The sequence below is a fragment of the Chelonoidis abingdonii genome, chromosome 1 (genome assembly GCF_003597395.2).
Source record: "Chelonoidis abingdonii isolate Lonesome George chromosome 1, CheloAbing_2.0, whole genome shotgun sequence".
Classification (NCBI taxonomy): Eukaryota; Metazoa; Chordata; order Testudines; family Testudinidae; genus Chelonoidis; species Chelonoidis abingdonii.
Window position 1 is genome coordinate 362646923 of NC_133769.1, and position 14203 is coordinate 362661125.

Consider the following 14203-nt stretch of genomic DNA (forward strand, 5'->3'; position numbering starts at 1 on the left):
CGGTCATACTTAGTCCTGTCACTACAGGGTAGCATCACTAACGAATGACTGCAGCTACTCCCTCTCCTTGTACCTAGCCCCGAGCCAGAAAACCCCCAAACAATTCCTTCTCTAGAACTAGCATGACATATGCTGTCATCACATTGTTCATTCTCCTATTTGCTATATCTTTTCCCGCCCCGCCCCCTAGCCTGCATCTGTCTTATCTATTTAGATTGTAAACTCTTTGGCGCAGGGACTGTCTGCTCCATTTGTACAGTTTCTGGCACAATGGAACTCCATTTCTGATTGGTCTTTAGGCACTAGCATAATAAACATGATTAATAATAATATCCACTTCTCTTTCCACCACCCAGAATCTCCTATCCCACCTGCTGTGCTATCCTTCACTTCTCTGCCCCCAAAGTACCCTTCCCTTTCCCCTTCAAGAATTTCTCTTCCCCTCCACGAGGAAGACTACCAGTCTTTACTCCAACTGCTCCCCTGTTGTGCACCTCAGTGGAGCACAAATGGAAGAAAGTCCACTGAGGAGCTGAAAGAGCAACAGCAGTAGCAGATGCAGCATTCTACATGGGAGAACAGAGCTCACGAGGGCAGGGAAGGCTCAAAAGAGGAGTCTCTTGGCCAGGAAGGGTTGAGCAAGTAGACACAAAGGCTGTCTCCATAGGAAGGTAGTTGCTAACACTGTTAAAATCCTAATGTAGCCTGTACCTTTAACACATATTAGCTGGTTGAGGTAAACACTGGGAGGGGAGTGGACATTAAGAATAGTGAACTCGAGTGTGGGAGACCAGAACTGGATTGATGGCAGAAAAATTCAGGGTCAAGATTTGATGAACTGGAAGGGACACAAATGAAACACTGATAGAACTGTGTCACGCAGAAATTATAAGTGGAGAATGGATATTCAGTATGGAGGGCAAATGTGGTGAATTACAGAATGGATTTTGGAGAAGGGGAGGAACACAAAACATACTGTGTGAGGCAAAAAGGGGGGGAAATGTTAAAGGATATGGAAAGGAAGAACACCATGGATTACAGAGGAAGTGATGAATGGAGTTAATGGGGATATGGAGTAAAGAGTGGTGGGCTAGATTAAGTAAGCGAGGGAAGAATAAAGAGAAGGATGGAAAGACTTCAAGAACAGAGGAAGGAAGACGATAGAGATGGAGGAGGAGGAGAATGTTTTCATATATTATACTTCAGTATATTTCTGGGAAATTCTCATTCGCAAACTTGGGAAACATGGTCTAGTTGAAATTACTATAAGGTAGGTGCAAAACTGATTGAAAGACCATACTCAAAAAGAGTAGTTAACTATGATTTGCTGCCAAAGTGGGGAAACATAAGTAGCAGGGTCCTGCAAGCATCTGTCCAAGGACAATACTATCCTTAGTCCAGTACTATCAACTAAATGGAGAGTATGCTTATAAACTTTTCAGAGGATACCAAGTTGGGACGGATTGCAAACACATTGGAGGACAGGATTAGAATTCAAAATGACCTTGACAAATCTGAGGATTGAAATCAACAAGATTAAATTCAACAAAGACAAGTGCAAAGTATGATACATATGAAGGAATAATCAAATGCACAAGCACAAAATGGGCAATAACTTGATTACGCAGCAGTTACTGCTGAAAAGGATCTGTGGGTTATAATGGATCACAAACTGAATACGAGTCAACAATGTCATGTAGTTGCACAAAAGGTTACTATTCTGGGGTTTATTAACAGGAGTGTCATATGTAAGACATGGGAGGTACCAGTTCCACTGTATTCAGCACCGGTAAGGCCTCAAGCGGGCTACTGCGTCCAATTCTGGGCACCACACTTGAGGAAACATGTTGATAAACCAGAGGGAGTCCAGGAGAGCAGCAAAAATGGTAAAAGGTTTAGAGAACCTAACTTATGAGGAAAGGTTAAAAAAACTGGGCATGTTTAATATTAGAAAAGAAGACTGAAGGGGAACTGATAACAGTTTTCAAGTATGTTAAGGGCTGTTATAAAGAAGACAGACATCAATTTTTCTCCATGTCCATAGACAGTAGGACAAAAAGTAATGTGCTTAATCTGCAGGAAGGGAGATTTAGGTTACATATTAGAAAAAACTAACTATAAGAATAGTTAACTACTGGAACAGACTTCCAAAGAAGATTGTGGAATTCCCATCATTAGAGGTTTGTAAGAACGGGTTAGACCAATACCTGTCAGAGATGGTCTAGGTATACTTGGTCCTGCCTCAGTGTAAGGCACTGTACTAGGTGACCTCTCAAGTCCCCTCCAGCCTGACATTTCTACGATTCTACACAATACACAAGTGCATTTAGGGCCCTGTGGTTTTGGTGAATCCTGTATGCTGGTAATTTTCACAGAACATAATTGCTTATTCCCAGTGGCAATTGACAAGTCATTCTAGGAAATAATTTATAATACAGCCTTGCTATTTATTTTAAACAGATTTTAGTGGCAGGGGCTACAACTGCTTTCTCCATATACAGACAGCCTGGAGGGCCTGAGTGTTGGGGGTGCTAGACATTGTATCACTTGGCTCAAGACTGAGGAAATATAATCAAGCCTAAAGTTGGATAGACCAAAGTCACCTGACTTTATAGGTAGCTGCATTTTTAAAAGGATAATCTGGGATCATTGCCCATACCCCACAAGAAAGTTTTAAAAATGTTAATTCTAGGGAGGGGGGAAAAACAGAAGCCAGGGAATATAAACTTGCAAGGAATTAAGGACAAACAGAATTCTCTGGAGCACATTCATATTTAATATATTAACTTTGCCCCTAAGGGATAGAGGAAGGGCCCACCATCTATGTAATTCCAAAATCATCTGTGTGATAAAACGATTTAAATTAATTTTTACTTTTTTATATATCTTCTAGGAAAGAGGACTCCCAACTACCCGATTTACACTTACTGGCAGCCAAAGGTATTATCTAAGCAGGTGACATTACACACCCTTCAAGAGATACTGAGAGCCTCTGACCTGTGCAAATTAATTTTGTATGCTGAGATCTTCCCAAAGAATTCAGTAGTTCAAAATATACTGGGGATGACCTGAAGGGGGCTGATATATAAAATTATATAAACATATTTCATTTCTTAGGATACTATTTTTAGACCCTGGATTCATGGTATACTCTAGTTTGTACAGCAGTAGCTCTAAGAAAAAATCAAACACATTGTGTGGACAGCGGAAAGCCCTGTCTATAACCATGGTGAAGACTGAAAAAGTGGAGCTGTAGTTATTGGGTACAACACAGGAATTAGATTGGAGTACAAAAGTCTAATCCAAGACATGAAAAATTGACAAAATTTGATTTTTTTGTAGAACAAAGAACAAATTACCTCCAATTAACTCTGATGAAGGTTTTTCCTGCATTCAGTGACAAAATAGCCAATGGTTTCAAGGGGGTTTGGTAATAGGATGGCACACTGATAAACCAATGAGCACTGTCTGACCCATGTCTTTTTTGTATAAAACCCACCTGGCCCAGATGTATTGTGCTCGTTATTTTTTCTAATCGCCCAGCTAGGATTTTAGACAACACTTTAATATCAAAGTTGATTAAGGATATTGGTTGATAGCTAGCACATTCTGGGGCATCCGTCAGGCTTAAGCATGACTGAGATTAGAGTTTCATTCACTAAAGAGTGCAGAGTGCCTCCATCAAAAGCCGCAGTAAATACCTCAACCAATGTGGGAGCCAGGGTGTCTTTGAACTAGACATAACATTCAGTTGGAAAGCCATACTGCAGCTGCCCAGGGTCTGATCCAATTTCATGTCACCTAGGGCAGCCATAATTTTCACAGGTATGTAACGGGGAAGCAATTCCTTTTATGGTCCCAGAAATACATGTAAGCAAATTAGCCACAGGTACTCATGGGGGGAAATAACCCAAAATGCATCTTATGTCATGCCCACTGAGACCCAGGGGTATGGCTAAGGTGAGGAGTCCAGGATGAAGGGTATCTAGGGAAAGTCATACAGAGTTCAGATGAAGAGGAGGGAGAAGAGAAAACAGAGTGGCAAGAGGTTAAGTGCTAAATGCACAAGGAGTTGAGAGAAGATTGTCTCTTCTTATAGGACAGGTAGGCTAAGATGTGAGACAGCAATGCTCTCAAGTCAGAGTGGGAGAAAAAAAAATCAGGTTCAGGGGCAGCTCAAACAAACATATCCTCTTTGCCCCATGTAAAATGCAAAAGAAATGAATATTACCCAACCCTCTACATTATAAAAGCAGAGATGGGGTGAGGGGGAGGTAGGGGAAGAAGGGTGAACATCTGAAGCACGTTTTTAAAAGGTTTCTGGGCTAAAACACACATATCTTTGCATCAAAGGTTAGGATCATACAAGACAGATACTACTTGGGGATCTGCTAGAAAAAGATTGGCACGATTTGAATCTGAGTGTCTGATGGTTCCTCCTTGCTCTACATACAGGCAAGATGGCACATATACAGATGCAGAGCTGAGGTGGGTGTTTCTCCCTTTACCACTGGTGACAACAACCTGGCAACAACTGCTGAATAGCAAAGGTAAATCCCAAGGCAACATATAGTTAATGTTTTATTATACGGAGGCAATGCAGTTTGCTGCTTCTCCCAGTTTCGAGAAGCTAACTAGCTGGCCATCCTGCCCGACCATAAAAATAACCAGAAAGGCTATAAAATTAGATAAGGCCTTTCTCCTTCGCCTGCTTCTTTGTCACAGTGAACAGGGCTCTTTTTTTAACTACGTCCCAGCTGCAGTGGGAAAAATCTTTATTTTATGCCCATTCCACCTCACTTTCCTTTTTCTCTGGCTCTTTTAAAGATGGATTCTTTCACACTGTATCTTAGGAATTTTAATACAAAATGCCCGGAGTTTGGTGGCTAGGAAGCAGTGGCCACTCGCTCTGTCCTACTCTCTATCAGGATGCAAGGAAGGATCCCAAGTAAGATTTTAGACAAAAATTCTACTAGACTTCTCCCTTCCTCCCCATCCTCAGGGAACACAACCACTCAAATTATTTTTTCTGGAGCATATCTCCAAATCATTGACTCTATCTTGTAGAATTTGGATCAGACTTTGTTGCTTGTCTATTAGAGAGACAAGGTGGACTTTAAGTGGATCAACTTCCGTTGGTGAAAGAGAAGCTTTTGAGCTCCACAGAGCTTTTTTACAGGTCTGGAAAAGGTAGTCAGTGTGTCAGCTGAATATAAAGTGTAACAGATTGTTTAGCATAAGTAGTTAACACACATTGCAAGCGTCCATTCAAGGCACGGATCTACAGTGATCCTAACAGAGCCCTCCCTGATCCTGGAGGATAGCCCCTGCAAACTGACCTACTGTGCTGCAGCAGTGGCTTTAATTTCAGAAATATCCTCTGATATTTTTCTAAGCAGGATCTGTTCTTCTGATACCTGCTTTAGCATTTTATAGATCCAAGACAGGCATAATCAAGTCCTCCTCTGAGAGTGGTGCCATGCTGCACTGTACAAGGCTGTCAGAGAGCCTCTGCTTCTTTGTGATTTGTGGGGAGTCCCAGGAGGAAGGCGGGTTCAAAACGAGATCCATCTGCTACTAAGATGTTAAAGGCAGGATGAACCACCCAGAGACAAAAACTGTGCTGTAGTTTAGCAGATGTTAGCAGATTTTAGGAGGGCTGAGCAGCAGTTCCAGGTTTAGGTAGCCATCTTCCCCTGCGGGGTCTGCCCAGTTCACACACATTTGTTTTGCAATGTTTTAAAATCTTTTAGACAGGGACTTGCATTTAGCATTTTAAACTGTTGTGGAGAAAGTCCCCTTGACCTCACATCCTTTGCCCACCGTTTCACATTGCCTCCGCCTCCCCATTTCTATTTGACTAACTACAGGACTATTTGTATACCTTTAATAGGCTTGGAAGGATTAGGTTTTACTGGTATCAATTTCACCATACACATACATACACAAAAACCAAGGAAAAATATTTCCATCCATAACAACTGAAATTTACAGATAGGCAAAGAAAGAAAAAAATGCTACTTTAGAACTTGGAAGTTTAAAAATATTTTTGTATATTTTGACATGAGATGTTGATAATTTGTGGTTTACTCATTATAAAGCTTTAACTTTTTGAATCTTAATGTCTACTGTCATTGAATAGTCTGACTCTGCCCCATGATTTCCTGCAATTGTGAAATTGTAAATCAAATAATTTTAAATGATTTAAAATAAACACTGTCAAGTATCAGAGGGGTAGCCGTGTTAATCTGGATCTGTAAAAGCAGCAGAGAGTCCTGTGGCACCTTATAGACTAACAGACGTTTTGGAGCATGAGCTTTCATGGGTGAATACCCACTTCGTCAGATGCATGCATGCATCTGACGAAGTGGGTATTCACTCACGGAAGCTCATGCTCCAAAACGTCTGTTAGTCTATAAGGTGCCACAGGATTCTCTGCTAAAATAAACACTGATATCTGTCCAAATTATTTAAAAAAATAATTCTCTAAGCCTAGCCATAACTAAAGAATTGAATAGTTTGTACTTGCCATTGAAGTTCTGTAGTTTTAATTACTATTTTTAATGACATCTCCAAATGAGAAACAACAAATACATGGCACGAGCTGCAGAAAAGGCATTGTCCCTATAAAAGCACACTCAACTGCCTTATATTTGAAAAAGCGACACAAACACATTTAATGGTACAAGAATTACTTCTATTCTTGGAAAAATGGTAAATTTTAATGCTCAAGAAACACAAAACCAGACTAGAGGATGTTGCTGCAAATGAATGTTCTGAGGAAGAGGTCAAAAATAAGGGGAAAGGAAAAGGTGGCTAAATTTAAGGAGTGCCTGAAACACACAATAAGAGTCAGCAACAAATTTTACACCTTGACTTGCCAGAGCTCTAGTGCCAGCTCCCAACTCTGACATTTGATAGAAGAAGAGTGACAAATTCATGAAGGACATACACTGATAACCTTCACAAAAGCTAGGCATCAGTCACTGTGTGTTATTCACCATACTTAAATTCATCTCAAACATACACCATCCCCGCTATTCTAATACCAGCTCTTCTACAGCAAAGACTGCAAAAACTGTGTGGTGGTCATGTCACTCAGCCAAATGCCATTAAGAGATTATGCTGAATCAAATGCAAGAAGTTTTTATCATCAAATCTGATCAAAAATTAAACCCAGACATCAATAAGTAAAAGGACCGAGTAGTAACTTGCTGTTTAAAAATCTGTGGTGTGTGTTTGCTTTCACACATGTATTCCAATAAGACACTGTACTGTCAACTGTTTAGAAGACAACACAGAGTCCACACTTTCATACTATAGGAAAGCCACCTATTTAAGTCTTACATAGACAGAAAATTAGGCAAGTCACAGAATAGCAGGTGTATCGCTATAGGAGTTTCATTCCCATTCTCGCATGTAAGAGTAGAGAACAGAAAAAATAGTTTTAAAATGTTCTTCTTTTCAACACTATTGTACTTAAGTGGTAAAGAGAGTTCTTTTGAAAAACAGTTTTTTATAGACAAAATGTATAATACATAGCAAATGCTTGCAACAAGACTGATGGAAAGGCCCACTCAGTGACCACTCTTAATTCAGATTCTTAATTTGTAACACTAACATTTTAAAAATTATATTGATTCAAGAAAGCAATTTAATCCAAACTTTCACCTGCTCTCTTGTAACTTTTATGTAGCCAGAGACAATGAGATTTTTATGCCATGTTTCAGCAGAAAACAAGTATAAATGCCTAAACTATAAACCCCTGAAAATAAGGGTCTAGAAAGGAAATGCTGACAGAACCTGAACTAAAGCAGCACTTCCAGGTGCAGATATAATAAAATGAAGTTCCCATCTAAGGAAAAAAGTCCTCACATACCAATCTGCTACTCATTAACCAGTATTTACTTTGCAAATAATGTATAGCTACTACTCGTAAGATAACAGATGTGGTGATCTTTCCCATACAGGAGCTTGTTTCACTATCGATTAAAGGTGGTAGGGTTCAGACAAAGATGGGAAGTGCATGCAATTCTGGATATGACAAGTTTTATTGACATGGGATGTAAGGAGACAGAAACTGAAACTGTAAGAACTTCACTGTATTCCAATCTCTTGTGAAATTAAATCTTTGAGCTGGCACTTCACTTGCTCTCCACTGATAAGTAATCTTACTGGATTTTCAGTCACTGAGTGAAGTACAAGCTGACAAAAAGAAGGAAAGCAATAGGTGTACTGATGACATTTGAATATTTCACAGCATGCCCACTGTAGAAATTGAGTTTCTAAACAGGCTTAGTGATTCATTCTCCACATAATTTCAGGTGCCCATTAGCCCTGCTTTGATCATAACATATATAAATGTTAAAGACAAACATCCACACTATTTAAAGACAAATAATGAAACTACCGTATGAAACACGCAGAACTTGCAGATCTCAGTGTGCAAGGTTATGTAACAAAAGTGCTTTATAAGTACTAGTGCAAATACTTTTACTCATGTTTTCTGCACAAAAAATTAAATTCATGTAACGAATGCTCCACAAAGCTTCCTATGGCTAACTATAAATCATCAGTAATTTCATAAAAGTATTTTTTAAAAATGTTTTTAACACTAGAGACATCACTTGAACTGTGAGTCTATCCCAAAGAAAAATAGTGCTGAACAGACCGATACTTTCTGGATTTGTTCATGACACATTTGTACACTTGCCCCATTGAAGAGAAGAAAAAACTATTTGCATTGTGTTAGTCCCAGTTATAATTTCCAGCTGTGTCAAAACTTTAACAGACTAAAAGCAGGAAATCCAAGAGGAAATTCCATCGTCAGTTCCCGGAGTTTCGTAACCCAATGTTCTTCCAAAAGGAGATCTTAAAAGGAATTTGGTAGCATTTGCTGTAACCTTACCTCATATCTTCAAGTAGATCACATTCTCCCTGATGCTTGGCCTGAAGTTTTGTCATCTGTTCAATCTGAATATTTTTTAGCTCCTGTGTAACTTTTACCTACAAAAAAAAGACAGATCACATATTTTAAGTAGGGTCTAGCTGTCATTTCAGTGGGAAAAAATATTTGATTTCCTTCATCTAACTTTATGATCTGTCCATGAGAATATGCAAATAAAACATTTTCAGTATGTGTAAACCTGTTTTGCTTGGTTAACATAACCCAATGCACCTACTTAACCAAAGACTGATTTTACCATATATTGTTTGGATTTAACCCTGTAGTGTCTGCATTTCATACATCAGAGCTGTGCTCTGCTTGTTAACAACAAATACACGTTTTCTTCTTCCAAACCTCTGAGGATAAACCTGTCTACAACAAAAGAGGTTCAGCTTGAAACAAATAAGGGAGTTGGGGGAAAGAAAAAATCTGTTGCTGATTTAACACTTAATAAAAACAATTTACACATTCATGAAACGTGCATTGATTAAACACTCCTACAATGGTTTTGTGAACATGCCTTTAAACACAGTCATGTAGTTGCCAGCACGTCAGATCAAAAGTCACCCTCCTTAACAGTATGACTTCAGAAATGTTGTGCCTTTTTTATCATCAGTAATAAATACACCTTCTGTATGTTTTGAACCTTATGACATTAAGATTTCAATAGCCTGGGAATCAGAGCAATAGTTGGCAGCGTGGCAGGGGGTGGGGGAGGGATTGGTGTGATAAACATTAACCCCAGAAAAGGACTGACTTGGCCATAGAAACATGGGATTTTTAAAACAAGATCTTGGCATTTAACATGTTCACTGATCAAGATGCATCTACATAGCAGCCTTAAACAGAAACAGCATCCGTGCATCTAAAAATGTGATGCATGCATGAAAGGGGGGAAAAAATAACAGTTTCTGCTATGGGGGAGGGGAAGAGAGAAAGACAGGGAGGAGGTGAAGGAAAGGATCTGCCATAAACCTCCCCTTTCTCTCAAAGCAAAACAATCCTCCAGATCTCATCTGCTAGCAACAGCTCCCCCACAACCTCAACACCAAAATAATCCCCCAGCAACAGGAACCCCCAATCCCAGCACTACAGCAAGACAAGTTTCTCACCTCAGTTCCTTTCAAGATACAGCAAAACATACAAACCCTATGCTCTGATTAAGTAGAAAAGGAGTTTAGGTTTTCTAAAACAATACAAATGTTGAAACCTACATAGTGAAAATAAAATTCCATGTGAAAAATACAAGAGGCAATGCATAAAGCACACATGCAATATAAATGAAATGCCAAATGCAAACTAAAATCCCATGAAACATAAATAAGAATCCTTCAAAGGAAGCAGAGTCTATCCTCACAACAACAGAGGCAGAGACATTAGGAAGAGAGCAAGCAGTCAGTCCCCCTGCAGCTGGATGCCCCCAGCAGCTAGAGAGCCCAGAGAATGACAAGAGATTGACAAACACCAGCGTTTTGTTTACACAACACAGGCACCCCCACCCAATAACCCTCACCCATATGCAACACACAGGCACCCACAAACCATTCCTACATACACAATTAACTCTATCCCACTCCATACGCTAATCCCCAAAATTTCTTCTCACAGAATAACCCTTTCAACCCTAATCTATATAACTCCAACCCTTCACACCAACACAATCATTATCCCATTGTAAACTATTCCAACGCCAGTCTCCCACATCAACCCAAACAACCCCCTCTCCATACAACCATCAAAACATAACTCCCTCACTCCAACAACCCTCATCTACACAATCCAACCATACTCTAGTACCTCAGTACCTCAGTAGAGACCATTTCCTAACCCTAGCCTTCTTCACCCTGGTACAGACAATCCCAAATCCCCCCATATCCCAACATGCAGCCACACAACCAGCAAGGCGAATAAGCTCTCAATCTCCACCCCAATACAAACCAAGCCCTACTCTAACCCTCCAATACAGAAAAAATGCATACCCTCACACACCCCAACCTCGACACACAGCTCCCCAACTCCTCACTCCCACTACACCCAGCCACCCATCCCAATACAACCTGTGCCACTCCCACACCAACCCCCCACATCCCAATACACCAACCCACGCACAGCCCATGTCTCTACCCCAATACAGCCAGTACCACCCCACCACTCAATACACCCAGTGCCCCACCTGCTCACAACCTACCCAGCCCGAATACAGCAAATGCTACCAGTACTGCCAGTGCCACCCCACACCCACTATACCCAGATCCCCAATACACCCAGCCCCAGCCCCTCCAATGCAGCCAGTGCCCCGGTCCCTGAACCCCGGTGCCACCCCACACCCCCTATACCCAGACTCCCAAACACACAGCACCCATTTCCCAGGTTGCCCCGTCCCTGAACCCGGTGCCACCCACACCCCTATAACCCAGATCCCCATACACCCAGCCCCGCCCCTCCAATGCAGCAGTGCCCCGTCCCTGAACCCCGGTGCACCCCACACCACCCTCATACCAAGACTCCCAATCACCAGCCCCATTCCCGCCAGTGCCCACGGTCAACTGAACCCCGGTCCCACCCACACCCCCTATACCCAGATCCCAATCACCAGCCCCTATTCCCCCAGTGCCCCGGTCCCTAACCCCGTCTGCCACCCCCGCCCAGCGCTCCACCTTCCTCGGCGGGGGCTGCATGTCGCTGCCGTCGCTCTCCGCATCGAATCCCGCTCGGCAGCGGACGCGGCCCCCGCGAGGAGGAGGAGCCGGCGCCGGAGCGGGGGCGGCGAGCGCAGCGCGCGGTCCCGGCTAGGGAGTGGGGGTGGCGCGGCTCCCTCACGCGGACTCCATGGCCCGGCGGCGGCGAGGCACCGAGCGGCTCTGGGAGGCGGAGGCGAGCGGCGAGTCCCGGCCCGGGGAAGGGAGAGCGGGGACGTCGGCCACTCAGCCAGCCCCAGGCCTCGGGGAGGGTGGGAAGGCGGCTCCGCAGCGCCCCGACGCGGCCGCCGGGCGGAAGCGCTCCCTGGAGGCGGGCGGGGAAATGGCGCCCCAGCGCGGCCGAGACCCCGCCTGGCGGCCACCGCCGCAACACCCGCCCCTCCCCCACCCCGGCTCCGGCAACCACAGACAACGGTCCGCCCAGCCGGGTAGACATGGGGGCAAAACCATAGAGAGCTGGGCGGGACGGACGCGTCCCCGCCAGGCGGGGGCGGGGCTCAGCGGCTCGCGCGCGAGAGACTGGGGGTGTGCGCGCGGCCCTCGCGCATTCCCTTCGTTTGCCTCCCTGCCGCGAGCGCTCTGGGCTGGGGCTGCACGTGCGGCTGGCGCGCGGGGCTGGGGCTGGGGCTGCAGCGCCTGGGCGGAGGAGGTGGAGACATGGTGGGAGTAGTAGCGGCAGCGGGGGGCACGTGCAGCACCTGAGCGGAGAAGCTGGAGGTGGAGCCGTGCTGGGAGTGGGGTAGGGTGACCAGATGTCCCGATTTTAGGGTCTTTTTCTTATATAGGCTCCTATTACCCCCCAACTCCCTGTCCCGATTTTTCACACTTGCTGTCTGATTGCCCTGGAGTGGGGTAGGCAAGCTGTAGCTACCAGGGCGTCCAAGGAAGCAGCCCTTGCCCTCCTAGCGATGGGCTAGATGTCTACCGTGTGACGCACCGGGTGCAAAGTGTCAGGGAGGGGTTAGGCAGCAGGCAGGGAGAGCAGCACTGATTGCACTCTCCCAGGTCAGCAAGTTGTCCGCTGGTGGTGAGCTGAGTTGCCCTGAAGGCAGTGCACCCAGCTACACAAAAAGAAAGATCATCCCTTGTCCAACGAGCTTTCAGTCTAAAGTGGGGTGAACTGAATTGGGAAAAGTGTTTGTTTTTTTTGTTTTGTTCTGTTTTAATGTTATGGCTTGTTGTACAGTCACTCGTAGGCCTGGGCCTTACGGACAAAGTGTGTTTCTGACAGGAGCTTGAAGAGAAATCTTGTGGCTTGTCTAGTGGCGATGGGAAGGGCATTCTGTGCATAGGCAGCAGTGTGGGCAAAGGCTGCGCAGAGGTGAGAGCGATGGGCGAGTGAGGTATTGGCACTGGTTTCCGTGGGAGGGTTGACGTGGGGGAAATCCAAGGTCTGAGATATAAGCAGGAGTAGAGTTGTGAAAGGCTTTGAAGGCAAAGATGTATTTAAGCCTCTGGTGCTGTTAAGGGGATTCAAAGTGGGATTTGAAAAGGGGTGTCCTGATTAGATGGCTGTGTAAATAAGAAGTAGTCACAAATTCTATAAGGGGCCTGGCAGTAGGGGGGCTTTCTGACTAAATCCCTCCTAGATCTTCATCTCTCTCTATTGTGTGTTCTCAGTAGCAGGTGTCTGTGACTTTGGTGGCCCTTAGGTGGAAACAGCCGGAGCCCTCACCCCTTTCCACACCCCAGCCTCCAATTTCGTGAGCATTCATGGCCCACCATACAATTTTCATGCCCAGATGTGGCCCTCAGGCCAAAAAGTTTGCCCATCCCTGCCCTAGTGGAGCCTGATTTTTAAATAGAAGTAATGTGTCCTTATTTCCACATGAATTATTAGTGATTATATTTATTTAGTATTGTCGTTAGGTAAGGGAATTAGCTTTCGCTAGGAGACCTTTAGTAAAGGATTTCTAAACTCCAGTGTACCAGTTTGTAGTGTTAATGTTCTGGTTCAACACTGCATCTCATTGCAGTTAAACTGTCTGCAGCATGTAATCCTACTGACCTCTATTGGCTATGTAAACAGTTTTGTATCAGGATCACTGGTATTTCCTTCTTCAAAAATTCAGATAGGTATGATTATAATCTCCTGCTCTGTTGGTGTGTTTCTCAGTGTTACCCGTAGTAGAGAAGAGGCGGGGGGCTCTATTGTAAGGATTGTAAAAGAGAGGGGGTTTTTTTGTGACTGTTGGACATAGTACATGTGATTCTCGCCCTCTAGCTCCTAAATCTAAATGCAGCTTATGTTGCAGTGGTTCAGCAGTTGCAGCAGTCAGAGAGGCTTGGGGGCAGGTAGAGCTGTGACTTTACAGAGCTATTGGCCAAAATTTCTTCTTCCTGACACAGGGAGGGGTTACTGCAGTATTATCCACAGCCTAATAGATTCCTTTCCCCTCTACTCTCGCAGAACTCAGCAGAGCATAGCCACTTTTCAGGGGTTTGGATCCGGCCCGCAGGATTTGCCCCCCGTCATGCTGCAGGCCCCGCACCACTCTCAGAAGCAGCCGGCATGGCACCGCGTCCTTGGGGCCCTGGGGGGGCAGAGGGCTCCATG

General features: G+C 44.1%; 1 protein-coding gene across 1 annotated transcript in view; it reads right to left on the bottom strand.

Annotated features, from left to right (window-relative positions):
* The window catches only part of FCHSD2 (FCH and double SH3 domains 2), a 263587-nt gene extending 251688 nt beyond the window's left edge, over positions 1-11899 (bottom strand). The window contains exons 1-2 of the mRNA XM_032796414.2: positions 11605-11899; positions 8909-9006 (exon numbers count right to left, since the gene is read on the bottom strand). Coding sequence (XP_032652305.1) covers positions 8909-9006; positions 11605-11625 — 119 coding nt within the window. The 5' untranslated portion in view covers positions 11626-11899. The remainder of the gene's footprint in view (positions 1-8908; positions 9007-11604) is intronic.
* Between the last annotated feature and the right edge of the window lie 2304 nt (positions 11900-14203).